Genomic DNA, 13,067 nt, shown 5'->3' with positions numbered 1-13,067 from the left:
TCCAATCACCGGCTGAGTCTTTAGATAAACCCGCCTTAGCTGTGGAGCTCGGCCAATGATTGGATAAGAGGCTGGAGCCGTCTTCCGCTCACTGGCTGGAAATTATGCAACTCGGAGATGAACTGTGACCAAGTGCTCTGCTAAATATTAGAAGAACTAGCTAAGTCCAGGCTGGGGGTGTTGCCTCCTAGCCGAGCCACGCTTACGTGATTATATACTTATCGTAGAGGACAGGAAGAGGGTCTTTGCTGTGAAATGTGCAGGACATAATAGTTTCTGTTTAAGCTAGCAGCAGAGCTTGTCCTAAAGAGGCGATAAGGTTATCGCAGCCACAACAATGCACTTGTCCTTAGTTTGCCTCGCTAAGGTACTGTACTAACACTGCCCGCTGTTTGCCAAGTGTGTGTGTGTGTGTGTGTGTAGCAGGTCTCTAATGTGAAGCATATGAATCCCAGATGTTGCTTAGTCATGGACCAAAGAGTAGGTAGGAGGGGTTTTAGCAGCACATCCTATTGGCTGCTGGAGGATGATGATACTATTAAACTTTACGGAAACCGCTTGCTACATTTAGTTCAGTCTAGTTGTTGAGAAGTGGGAAAAGGCTATGGCAACCCAAACCAAGGTGAACCAGTGGGCACAAGAAAAGTTAAACATGTCAAGTTAAACATGTGATGTGTTTTCAAATGGACTGAGCGTTTTTGTTTCCCCCCCATGCAGCCTGTTCTTCATGGATACTTCAGAAGTTCCTGCTCCTGGAGGGTCCGCATTGGTAAGTTATGCCACAGCTTTTGACTAACTTTGATTTGAAGTGATTCAACAAGATGATAATTAAGTTTTTGTGCAACAGCTTTTGCTCTCAAAGGTATTGAATATGACCAGGTTCCAGTGAATCTGATTAAGGACGGAGGTCTGCAGGTACAGTATATTAACAGGATCCACATGCAATGCAAAAATGACATACTGCACATGATGATTAAATAGTTGATGGATCATATAGCATGATAAACTTATCAACTACTATGGCTACTTGTGTTTTTTAAATGTTGCATGTGCTCCAGTTTACACAACAGTACAAGACATTAAACCCCATGCAACAAGTGCCTGCAGTTGAAATTGATGGCATCGTCCTCTCTCAGTCAGTGAGTCTCCAAACTCTTCACCCGTGTCATTCTACAAAACCACATTTTAGTGAACCCACTGGAATACTACTGAAAATGTTTCTCGTTTTTGCTCACACAGCTGGCGGTGATCCAGTACATCGATGAGACCAGGCCAGGGCCTCGGCTTCTCCCAGCAGACCCACAGAAACGTGCCCAGGTCCGGATGATAAGCGATGTCATTGCCTCTGGGATACAGCCTCTGCAGGTGAGAACAGTCCCAATTATTACAAAGTCAAACTGAAGCTATTCTGGATTACAAAAGTCAATGGCTGCAAATTTAGGTGTGACGGTAGAACAACTTGGATGTTTCAGAATTTGCACGTGATTCAGAAAATTGGAGCAGAAAAGCTGCAGTGGGCTCAGCACTTCATTGATCGTGGCTTTCAAGGTTGGTGGATGCTCTTCTCCTTAAGTGTCCATCCTGAGCTATTCCAAGACTTCATCACACCACTTCCTTTACAGTATTATTTATGTGCGCCTTTCTCTTCCAGCTCTTGAGCCCATTCTGAAGCAAACGGCTGGGAAATATTGTGTAGGCGACGAGGTAAGAGCACAACTGTCACATTAATGACATGACAGCAGTCATTTACAGCAGAAACTCTTCATCTGACTCAATTCTTTCTGTTTAGATATCCATGGCAGACATCTGTCTGGTGCCACAGGTCTACAATGCAGAGAGGTATGTAATCAGAAAACGCATAAAAGCTGCAACATCAACATAGCCCTGTTGGCATAAAATCCCTACAATCTCTCTGTCTTCAATCATTACAGGTTCAAAGTGGACGTTGGGCAATATCCAACTATCAAAAGGTTAAATCAAACCTTACTTGAGATTGAAGCTTTCAATGTGAGCCACCCAACTCGCCAGCCAGACACACCTGCTGATCTGCGTGCATAGAACAACAACTCAGCAGCTTTGGAGCAACTTTATTAAATAACATTTTTTGAAAATAGTTCTACTTCAGTGCAGTTTCTTTGAATAACGAGTAAACCTTGAGTCAAAAATATTTATTAGCATTTTTACTTTAGCCAGTCCATCATTTTACCCTCAAATACATACTGATATGTGGGGACAAGGTAAAGAACATAAAGTGATGTGTAAAACATGCAGATCAGACATTTGTTATGCAAAGTGCAAAACCTCTCCGTTCCCTGCTCGCAGCATATTGCCAGTGTGGATGGTTATTAAAGAGACTTATAAAGGAGTAAAAAGGAAGCTGCAGTAAAGTCTAGGCTGTATAATACACCAAACAAAGATCAGAAACCATTTAAAAGACAAACAAGTAGAAAAGGGACTTGTAAAGATAAACACTTAGAAATCCCATCTTTCTTTCACATTATTAGGTCAGCAGATCAGAGCATCTAAACAGTTTAACAATGAGCAAAACAACTGTCCCTCCCTGTATGAATCCATCACTTGTCACCAGGGACGTCCACTGTGCATCTGACTGTGTCATTGTAGAAGGTACCGGAGCAGTCTGACCCACCGAACACCAGCAATGTGCACTGGACGCGGACATTTTCACCCCGTTGGTGCTTCTCAGCGTCCGTTAGGATGGAACAGCCCAACGTTATCATGCTGTGTCCCGCGCGAGGCTTGGAGCAAAGTGGAGGAGATGACACTGAGCTCCACATGTTAGTGTCTGAGGAGAAATCAAAGCTGATATGTGACACATCAAAACAGGGTAAAATTGTCTGTTTCTGTTCCAAACAGACCTTACTGAACAATGATGGACTTAGTTTTATTTACCATTTTTCTTATTAAATCAGATAAAAGTGGCACAAATTACGCACTCACCAGTGTTGAAAATATGAACATCCTGCAGGGCTCCAATGGCACTGCAGCCTCCACTGACTAAGATCCTGTTGTCTGACACTGGTAGAGCTGCATGAAACCTGTCCATGTACAAGCAAGGAAGTCTTTCATATGTACCATTTTTGTTCAAAAGCCGTAATATTCAAACCACTCACTGTTTCAGATTAAGCTAAAAAAAAAAAAATTCAAATTTAATTCATTAAATTCAAATGCATTTCTATCTGCCCAAGATACCAAAAATACCAGATGGCTACAACGATGACATTTTTCAAAGCTGATTAGTTCTGCACTCACCCCCGAGGCAGTGGTGCCATGCTCCCACACTTCACAGCTGTGTACTCCATGAATCCTTCCCTCATTAAGAAGAAGAAAAAATTATGAGTTTAAATCTGGACACAAAACTGTTACCTAATCCAGCCACCAAGTCTTTCTTACCCAGATCCAGTACGTGGAGATCATTAAGGTATGTAGCGGTCTTCCTTCCACCAAATATTATCAACTTCTGTGATATCAGCGTGGCCGAGTGTCTGTTCAATACGATCAGAAGCACAGGATCAATATTTAAGGAATATAAAAACAGGATTTGGGTGACCTGTTCTTGCTTTGAAAAGAGGACTGACCCGAAGCGAGGCAGAGGTTTGTCCCCCTCCACAATCGGCTGGTACCAGAGTTCAAACTCTGGGTTGAAGATGTACAGAGCGTTACTGCAGGGTTTATCGCCAGAGGAATGGCTCGGCTGAACCCCACCAAAGACAAACAGCTCCTTCTTGTAAAAGGCCGCAGAGTGATACGCCAAATTTGGAACGTTCCCTCGCGCCTAATAAACCAAAAGAGAGCATTTCCTATACGTTTGCTGGAGTATTCAAGAGGAAGATGGAGGACTGCTGCAGAAGTCGTGACAAACCCACAGTGACAAGCTTCCACTTCCAGGTCAGAGTATTGAGGATGTACAGCTGGCTGTAGCACTGACCCTCCCTCAGGCCGCCGTAAACAAAGACTGACTTAGAGTCGGGGTCATAGGTCGCAGAGTGTCCCCGGGCACACGGTGGCTCGGGCCCGGAGGCAGAGGAGTTCATGGGGAACCAGAAGTCATTGTCTGGAAAGTGGTAAAGAAGAAACTTAATGTGGGAAAACACATGAGTGAAATAATTCATTGAGAAACTCTAAACTGACCTAACTCGAGCTTCCACAGGGAGTCCTTGCAGTAGTTCTGATCAGCCGTCTCCCCTCCGATGAGGATGGCCGTGTCCGGGTCACTCAGACACATTGTGTGGCTCCAGCGCTTTGATGGACACACTGAAACTAATGGTGATCTCCGTCAAAACCCATCCTGTGCATTCAGATACGACCACAGCGGTTGTAACGTTCATTTAGTGCTCGTGTGTTTCTGACCCTCTCTGTTGTCATTCTTCATCTGCACCATCATTTCCTCCTGACTGTTCATCCTGGACAGCCTCCTTTTCTTGGGCGTTGAAGCCTGGTCGATGTCCTCCGTGAGGCTGTCCATGTCCTCGGAGCTCCAGGTCAGGTGGCCTCTCTTACTAATAACCGTCCGTCTGGGCGTCTTATCCTGCGGGGAGACCACAGAATGAGCTGCTTGTCTCACACTCAGACTTGAATGTATTCTTTAAGCGTGACTCTTACCGTGGGCCAAGCTGAGGATTTATTTCCCACAGTGAAATCACTGGTGTCAATTTTATTTACTTGAATCTCCGAAAAGCAAACACTATCACCCAAGTGTGAGGAGCTGGGAGTTATCTGCAAAAATGACCAGGACAATAGTGAAATATTGCAACAACAACAAAAAAAAAAAGCAGCTCACTGCAGAACTGTTTTACTTCCATGTATCTCACCGTGTCATTTCCAGCACTTTGGTGTAATGCACATGAGAGATCGGTAGAATTGTGCTGTTCTGGAAACAGACATTTCCTTTGGACCAGAGGAGTGCTGCTGAAGACGCTGGTTTTATCCTGTGGTAGGTCACAGGTCATCGCATGAAACAAAGCAGGGAAAAGTAGAAAATGTCCCAAAGAGTCCACGGAATGTGCCTTTAAAACCTGGAAAATCCAGCTCGAAACCATGTTAATAACCATCATTGTCAGCTGTATGGAGTCACAGTGTATGTTACAGAATACTTATGGTTGTTTTCCTTATGCTGAACCACCTCCTACCTCCCCACACACTGTCAGCACAATCTTGCCACAAACTCCTCTCCTGCCTCTCTCTGCTGCCACTGCCACAAAGTCAGAGCTCCAGTCACCCTCCCAGATCAGGCACCTGGATTCAAAGTCAATTCGACCAAGTTAGACTCGAGTTTTTTCGGGGTTTTCCGTAAAAGCTATAAACCCCCCTCCTCTCTACACACCTTGCCTGGGCTGACAGGGTCCCAATCGTCTGTGGCGGTACTTCTGCACCGACCACCACCTCAACAGTGATCGTTTTCTCGTTGCATTTCCATTCTCCAAGACCAAAGATGACCAGCTGTTTGGGCAGAGGCAGCGGCATGTGGACCTGAAAGCACCTTCGGTCGGACTTGCTGCGCAGGGTGAGATCATGCTTCAGCGGCTGCATCAGTGTGTGAAAAGTTTCCACATGCGGCTTTTTTTTTTTTTTTTCTTACCTGATGAACTGCCGAGGAGCGTCACGCAGGGACCAAAGGACATAAAAATTCAGCCTCCCCATGCTGGTCCAGGGTCTCATCCACAGGATCAGGAAGCAAACAGCCAGCTGAACTTTGGTGCAGCCTAGAACACCTCTGATTGGCTGACTCCAGCTCCAGGCCGCAGTGAAACAGCACACGTGAAACCGCAGCACAGTTAATTTATTGATTAGCAGGAAAAGACGCGGTCACTCTGTTCAACACCTGCACTGTGTGTGTGTGCGTGTGTGTGTGTGTGTGTGTGTGTGTGTGTGTGTGTGTGTGTGTGTGTGTGACCGCACCAACATGTGTGTGCTGGGGTGTTTTGAACAAGCAAAAATCGTCTAATCTCGTCTAATTACTGACCTCACCTGTCTAAAGTGGAACAAGTGAAGTCAATACAGCAGCTAGAGTATATTTTTACCACTAGATCTCTTTTCATACTCTTTCTGTCGGCATAACAGAAATTGATTCACCTCAAATTTGTGAGGCTGCTTTGTTAAAGTGCAGCCAAAGGTTTTATACTGAATACGTTTTTTAAGGCTAATGATAGATAGATAGATAGATAGATAGATAGATAGAGATTAGATTAAGTATTATTTTTCATTTGTCTAATAACTTTTACATGTCAGTTTCAGTGTTGTATTGTTTTATGTAACTCTTCTGCCTCCCTCGTGTACAATTACTGTTGTAATTGGGGTGATGGACTGTATAAATGATTTTCATCCTCTCTGGAGGTGAAAGCACCTTCATTATGATGCAGTTTAACACAACAACACCTCAGACTGCAGTCTCAAATATACCCTCAGAGTTCAATCAGCACCAAACAAGAAATAAGCACGGAGTAGATTTGTCTGGCTGGTGTGTGGAGAAATATCGCAGTTTATCTCTGAAAACAAGATCAATGCATGCAATAAGTTGCCGCATGTCTCCGTTCCACATGTTTTCACCATCAACGTCTAACTGACTGAGTGTGGTACTCACAAGGTTCGTTTGTTATTGTCCAACACAGGACTGCGCCACGAAAATGCAAGCTGTAGACCCACTGGCTGCATACAAGGTGGAGTTACAACTAAAAACACAGCATATTTGGAGTAGCATCACATAAGAACACTTTAAGAATGTGTTTATCCTTCTGCTTTATAGAGATCCAGTTAAACATGAGTGACTGGATGCAAGTGTGGACTGTGACTGGCCCTTTGGGGACGGCTGAAAATAAAACCTGGTTTCATCAGCACGTCTAATTACATCAATCCCCTAATGCCACATTTTAATGGAAACACAGGGGACCCTCCTGAAGCGCTTTCTAATCGTGCATCAGCAGTGAGACTGCTATGAAACGATGGCGTCTCAGGTGGAGAGGACTGCGCACGCCGTCGGTCTTAATGACATCTCTAAAGTGTCATATTGCAACATTTACCTGCTCTTCAGTGGCTGAACTATCATCTACAAACTGCAGTGTTCATATAGTGGATCCAATACCCAAATGAATCACAAGGAAAGCTAGACAATCCTCTCTTTATTGTGGAATAAAAATTTCAGGAACACGTCATCATAACTTACAGTAAAGGTACAGTACAGCAAACGTGTGAAGCTTTAAACTTGTTGCTTTAAACTGTATGTGGCATTGGCAGCCACATCTGTGACATCTTTGGGAATATGCACACGGAGAGCGTGAGTGTGGTACAAACGGCGATTTTAGAAACAAAATGGAACAAAGCTAGTCGACACACGTATGCCCAACGCACTGAGGATATTCAAAAACAAACACACTGACCTTTACCTACATAGACCTGTGCACAAAATACATTTAGATGAAACGTTACAACCGCTCCCTGCCTACGAAACGGCAAATTAAAGAGTGCGTGGGCAGATGAGGCAAATGTAAATATTGAGTCTATATTACATAATAACAGCTTTATGTGATATGGGATGACTTATTTGTGTCATAAAAAGCACACTTTGGAAAACCACTTGCTTCAGTACATTCATCTTATATCTTTTGCCATTATGACAGTAGACAGCTCTGTGCACAGAATTTGTATGCTTTGTATATTTGTATAATTATATTCTCCTTTATCACGTGATTCAGTTTAACACATAAAAAATAAGTTATGCTACGAAGCAGGAGGATAAATACAAGTAACAACAACAAAGCAACGTAACCACAGAAGGCGCACACACAACAGAAAAACCTCCACTTCTTCAGAACTCTGAGCACCGGGCGAAATATATTCTGTGCAGGTGTTCCCTGATCACTGCTACCATAAAAATGTTACGGCCGAAGACGATATATCTTTTAAGGTCGGGCACTTGACCAAAGAGCACAGTGCATACATGGGAACATGGCACATATTCTTCAAATATCTATCGGCGAGACATTGGAGCAAATGGTGCGTTCAAAACTATCTGAGCATATATATTCAACACAGGGTGATAGTGATAAAAAATAGATATGCCTATATTTAACCTTTTCTATTATAACTTCATTTCCCGCCCCCCCCCCAAAATATGGAATCAAAAATAGTTCATCGTTCTTAAGAGTAGTATTCTTCTGTAAAGTATACATTCATAAACAATAAATTGGCATGTCAGGCACTGTAATAAACCCTGTAGTAAAGAGTTTTGTTTCGCCATAGTGAGTAGGAGTTGTCAAACTTCAGGAGGTAGGTGCCTTCACCTGGAAAATCGTGGCTCCCCCCGTGGACGGACAAGTGGCTGTCCTGGCGGTATACAGGTAAGATCTCAGCCAGGTTTGAGTTGGTTTGAGTTTTGGAGCCCTTCTCCACGTCTCCGTTACCAACAGGCCCTGCAAGAGAAATCACATGAACCACAAAGTTATGGTGCGTTTGAAGGTACACAGGGACTGATGTTTTTTTTATAGAAGATATGTGCGATTTATACATCCAGCTAAACAGGTTTAAAAAAAAAAAAACCTTCTGATTTACAACTGACCTTCCAGCTCCTCCTCTTCGTCTTCGTCATCACTTGACTCGCTGATGTGCACAGTGATTGCCCGGCTCGTGACAGGAGTCCAGTCAAAGTAGATGCCAAAGCCAATGTCGTAGCCGTCTGTGGCAAACTCCCAGCACACTTTTTTGGCCTCTGGTACGATGGGCACGTGAACTGTCATGATGTCGCCCCGGTACACCGTGACCACGCTGTCCTCCTCCGTTCGGAGCTTCGCCTTGAGCTCCTTCAGCGCGGCAGATGTCCACGTTGTTGGGGGTTTGAGGGGAGGCATCTCGGCTGCCATCAGGAGGCACGAGTGGCCGTGTGTCCACAGAGAGCACAACAACGACTCATTTAACTCGCTTAGATACAATTCATCAAACTGTAGATTTGTGTTTTTAGAGCCAAGAGTGGCACATTTATGAAATCCCTGCATCCAAGTGACAGATAAAACAAAGCAGCAGTCATTATGGCTTGCTCGGAGGGCGCTCACCTTTCATCTCAGCGGAGAGCTGACAGCTCCCAGCACTGTTGTTCTCCTGGCCTCCCTCCCCCAGGGCCGGCTCAGCAGGGGCCTCTTCATTACCCTCAAAATGCAAACACATATGCCTCATTGTCACAGCTTAGAGATGATATTATGTTGCACTTCCCTGTTTATTGCCTCTTACTGACAGCTCTTCCAACACACTTAAATATTAACTACCTCAGTGTGCTGTCCTGAGTCCTCCTGCTTGGTTTCCTCCATGTCTGCTCGGCTTTCGGACTGGGTGCAGCTCTGTGAAAGCTCTGTATTCTGGAGCCTGAGGAGCAGAGAGTACAGCAGCAGCAACACAACATCACAATATTTCATTTGTTAAGACATCAGGGCGCAACAAGCACAACTGGCAACACGTTTGCTTACAGCAGTCTTACAAGCAGCACTTTCTGCAGCAACAGGCTACCTGTCCAGCGGGCGGCTGTCGCACTGCTTGGATGTTATTCCGGGGAACGACGAGAAGGACAGGGAGGACAGCCGCGACTGGAGCTCTGATGTGGTCTCTAATCTCTCCATGGCTGTAAAGACAAGGCAAACACCTCAGCCTGCGTGGCTGGAAAAGATGAAACCCCGCCCCTGCCAACCACGGCGAGGGAGAGAGGTGACAGCACTGAGACTGGCAACCCAACGCAGATAAACTAACTAAACAAGCCTGGTTTTAATGGACCTCTTTCACAACACACTGGGGAGCTGAAGCCGCACAGGCTAAATGTGTGTGTGTGTGTGTGTGTGTGTGTTATGAGCTCCGGTCCTCATCAGCTGACGTTAGCTTGCGGCTAAGAGGCTAGCTGGTTAGCTTCCGTTAGCTAACGCTGCCCGGCAGTCAGAGAGCGCAGCCGAGGAGGCTGCGGGCAAAGCGGACACAAACTTATCTTACCACGACGTGACGCTGATAATCTGATAACTCGGTCTGACTCCAGTCCAGCTCAGGCCATCAGGAAAGACGCCTCCGTATCACTGCAATCACGTGACGGGTCCCTCCACGGTGCTGCTGCCGTCTGACGGGAAAAAATACAGACCCGTTTCTGACACTTCCGTGTTTTCTCGAGAGTTGGCGAAAATCCGCGAATCTGAAGTTCAATAAGTTATGATTTTACCCGCAGCTGCTCCAGATGCTGCACGATTACAGGTTAATAGTTCAACTGTGCGGCTTAGGTTTTTAAAACAACATCCAAACACCAACCCTCAGCAAACACTCCTTTATTTCTGTTTTTTTCTTCTTTCGTCCTTTCTTTGCGCACCTCTGTTCCGTGTTGAATTGAGTCTGCGTGCTTTTTCTTCTTCTCTTGTGTCTGTTAGATGGTGTGTTTTGCTGTGTCCTAAAATAAAGCAATAATCAAGAAATCATGTGTGGACACGTGCATGTTATCATGAACTTTTTATATTTATGATGCATTCACAATATATTACAGAAGATAAATGCTGCTTTTTATACAGTGAAAAAAAATCACAAAGTACACAATTTAGTCCTGTTCATTCAAATGTACAGTATAATTTTTCCTTTAAATATACGTCTGTGGTGGACTCACAGCAAATATACAGTTACGTTTTACATCAGACTGTAGCTGCCTAATTTGCTGGTGTCTCTAGCAGTGACTTGTATGCAGCAGACATACAGTGTTGCATTGATTTGCTGCTTGACAGAAAGCACTGCAGTGGTGTCTCCTTGGTCTGCACATCAGTGAGAGAAATCCACGGAAAAGGCCTTTGGGGGAAAAAAGAACAACATGTCAAAACATAACATTATTTTTAAAAAGTGTATTTCTTAAATCAACACAAGGAAAAGTAACGGCTTGATCCATGAGTGGATTTTGCAGTGGGATTGGGCCTTATTCCCTGGACAGGATTACATTAAACATGACACAGATATGTCTGTTCTTGAGCTTTGCAGTGTTGCACTCACTCCTCTGCCAGAAGGGAAGATGCACAAGATGCACTGATGAAACTCTGTGAGTGTAACTCCACAGCGTGTGGCCATTTGTCTTTGAGGACGTTGTTGATCAGACAGATGGCATCACCGGATCCCAGACCGGCAGAGGTGCAGAGGTTTAGCAGGCTGTACAACACTGCACACACCCAGTTCAGACCCAGAGAAATGCCACCTAAACATACAGGAACGTAACTTCTTTGATGTAAACAAAGTCAAATCATGCAATCCCTGAGAAATAGGCCTGCAGTAATGGCAATGACGTACCACCCATTGTAAGAGGGCTTGATGCCTCAATCAGTACAGGATCGGTCAAAGCCGAGGTCAGGCGAGTGCAGGACAGCCACACATCTGCAGTGTCACAAGCCACAAAGTCATACTGTGGTCTGAGAATGAAGTCGTGTCCAAGAAGCCGCGCCAACCTGAATTAAAAGATGAAGAAATTGATTCGTCGAGTAAAACTCAGCAAACAGGAATGCTGTGTGCATGTGGTGGTACCTGCTGACAGGCACGGCAGAGGTGAAGCTGTACACAAGGCAGCGCTTCGACAGCTGAGAGTGGAGATCAGAACAGACTTTGGGGAGGTGAGAGGGCAGACAGCAGATGAACAGAACGTCTGCCCATGCCGCCAGTCTGCGATTGTCGAAGAAACACTCCACTCCTTTCTGGACAAATTCCACTGAAATGAGGAGGAAACAAGGAAAGCACAAGGTCAGGATCTTGAGTATGAATTTTTCACAGTACATGGAAGCAATTAATGGTGAAATATTATATTTATATACGTGGAGGTCATATGTAGTATGTATGTATTTACACACGGTGCTATTATAAATTATTTTCTATTTATCATTGCATCAGCTGTTTTAGGATTATTATTGACATCAGGATTATTAGTGTCTGACTTGCAAGAAAACACAATGCAGTTTAATAACTTTCAGTTGGACTTTTGAGTGACTTGGAGAGTTGGTTTACCTGCTAATTCTGGTCTTCTGCTGGAGATCTTAATGTTTGATGGTTTGATGTCAGACTTCTCAAGGAGGGAGAGGAGCAACTGCTTCCCCATGTGACCCATCCCAAGCATCCCAACGCAGAGGTCACCATCTCCTCCTGAAGCCAAAGAATCTCTGTTTGCCAGGTGACTTTTGATGATACATCTAAATAAAAACAGGCAGCCCATCAATTAGCAAACAGTATAATTTAGTATGTCTAGTCTATTTCTCAAGTAAAATGTAGCAATGCTACAGTGTTACAGTGTTAGTGCTACTCTGTTACAAGAAAAAGTCCTCCATTCATATTTGTACTTTCACTTGAGTGAAAGTACAAAAGTAAAAGTACTCTTTATGTATCATCATTATATTATCAGAATAATATATATTTATTATTTACTTCAATGTTGACGCTGGTAAAGGTGGAGCTCATTTCAGCGCATAACTGGGCTGCTTATAGTAATCTATAATAGCTGATCATTTTTTATTAATAATCTGAATTATTACTCTTGTGGAGCACAAGTATCAAGTTGCATAAAATTGTACAAATACCTCTAAATTTTACTTGAGTACAGATTTTGAGTAAATGGATTTGGTTACATTCTACAACAAGCTATTGTAAAATTCGCCCAGTGTGTCATAAGCACTATAGACAGGCCTACAGGTACAGGTACAGGTACAGGTACAGGTAAAGGTGAGTCACCTCACTGACTGCACGAGTTTACACAGGAAAACTGCGTGCGCGCACCCGCTGAATGTCAGTCCAGCCGAGCGTGCACGCAGGTGGAGCAGCTCCCTCTGATCCCCAGGCGGTCCGGCCTCTAAAGAAAAACTGCTCAAGTCTGCAATGACGTCCACCATCGCCTAAAAGTCTCAACAAGGGCACGACCAGCAGAGAGTGGACAAAACAAACTTTAAAACATGGTGGAAACATAAGGCTCCTTCTCCTGTTTCCATGGCAAAAGGACAACTTCCGACTTACCGGCTTAAATATTTCAAAATAAAATTCTTCCGTCAAACGCTGCGTGTTCAGAATAAAAGCGAACTACAATA

General features: G+C 44.2%; 4 protein-coding genes across 5 annotated transcripts; 1 reads left to right on the top strand and 3 right to left on the bottom strand.

The window, feature by feature from the left end:
* Nucleotides 1-176: 176 nt before the first annotated feature.
* gstz1 (glutathione S-transferase zeta 1) lies at nucleotides 177-2,092 on the top strand. 2 transcript variants are annotated; one of them, XM_070841706.1, is made up of 9 exons: nucleotides 177-367; nucleotides 718-769; nucleotides 848-915; nucleotides 1,059-1,139; nucleotides 1,240-1,365; nucleotides 1,473-1,548; nucleotides 1,652-1,704; nucleotides 1,790-1,839; nucleotides 1,932-2,092. In XM_070841706.1, exons 1-9 carry the CDS (start codon nucleotides 338-340, stop codon nucleotides 2,056-2,058), a joined length of 663 nt encoding a protein of 220 aa, XP_070697807.1. In that variant the 5' UTR covers nucleotides 177-337; the 3' UTR covers nucleotides 2,059-2,092. The 2 variants fall into 2 exon arrangements, with proteins under 2 accessions (XP_070697807.1, XP_070697808.1); XM_070841707.1 differs by lacking the exon at nucleotides 177-367 and adding an exon at nucleotides 393-622.
* A 457-nt stretch (nucleotides 2,093-2,549) lies between these two features.
* Nucleotides 2,550-5,676, bottom strand: LOC139211972 (rab9 effector protein with kelch motifs). Its single transcript, XM_070842405.1, has 13 exons — nucleotides 5,597-5,676; nucleotides 5,342-5,512; nucleotides 5,148-5,253; nucleotides 4,830-4,946; nucleotides 4,621-4,734; nucleotides 4,369-4,546; nucleotides 4,150-4,272; nucleotides 3,885-4,072; nucleotides 3,597-3,793; nucleotides 3,412-3,503; nucleotides 3,271-3,325; nucleotides 2,959-3,056; nucleotides 2,550-2,803 (listed from the first exon to the last, which is right to left on the bottom strand). The coding sequence occupies exons 1-13, from the start codon at nucleotides 5,674-5,676 to the stop codon at nucleotides 2,574-2,576; spliced, it is 1,749 nt and encodes a 582-aa protein (XP_070698506.1). The 3' UTR covers nucleotides 2,550-2,573.
* Nucleotides 5,677-7,112: 1,436 nt separating this feature from the next.
* On the bottom strand, nucleotides 7,113-10,357 carry tmed8 (transmembrane p24 trafficking protein 8). The gene is made up of 7 exons (XM_070842254.1): nucleotides 10,279-10,357; nucleotides 9,979-10,092; nucleotides 9,508-9,619; nucleotides 9,270-9,366; nucleotides 9,060-9,153; nucleotides 8,570-8,863; nucleotides 7,113-8,423 (listed from the first exon to the last, which is right to left on the bottom strand). Exons 3-7 carry the CDS (start codon nucleotides 9,615-9,617, stop codon nucleotides 8,206-8,208), a joined length of 813 nt encoding a protein of 270 aa, XP_070698355.1. The 5' UTR covers nucleotides 9,618-9,619; nucleotides 9,979-10,092; nucleotides 10,279-10,357; the 3' UTR covers nucleotides 7,113-8,205.
* A 292-nt stretch (nucleotides 10,358-10,649) lies between these two features.
* noxred1 (NADP-dependent oxidoreductase domain containing 1) lies at nucleotides 10,650-12,875 on the bottom strand. The gene is made up of 6 exons (XM_070843033.1): nucleotides 12,718-12,875; nucleotides 12,001-12,182; nucleotides 11,527-11,707; nucleotides 11,296-11,450; nucleotides 11,005-11,203; nucleotides 10,650-10,806 (listed from the first exon to the last, which is right to left on the bottom strand). Exons 1-6 carry the CDS (start codon nucleotides 12,873-12,875, stop codon nucleotides 10,671-10,673), a joined length of 1,011 nt encoding a protein of 336 aa, XP_070699134.1. The 3' UTR covers nucleotides 10,650-10,670.
* Nucleotides 12,876-13,067: the final 192 nt, after the last annotated feature.

This window comes from Pempheris klunzingeri, chromosome 13, assembly GCF_042242105.1.
Source record: "Pempheris klunzingeri isolate RE-2024b chromosome 13, fPemKlu1.hap1, whole genome shotgun sequence".
Classification (NCBI taxonomy): Eukaryota; Metazoa; Chordata; class Actinopteri; order Acropomatiformes; family Pempheridae; genus Pempheris; species Pempheris klunzingeri.
This window is presented reverse-complemented; position numbering and strand designations above follow the sequence as displayed.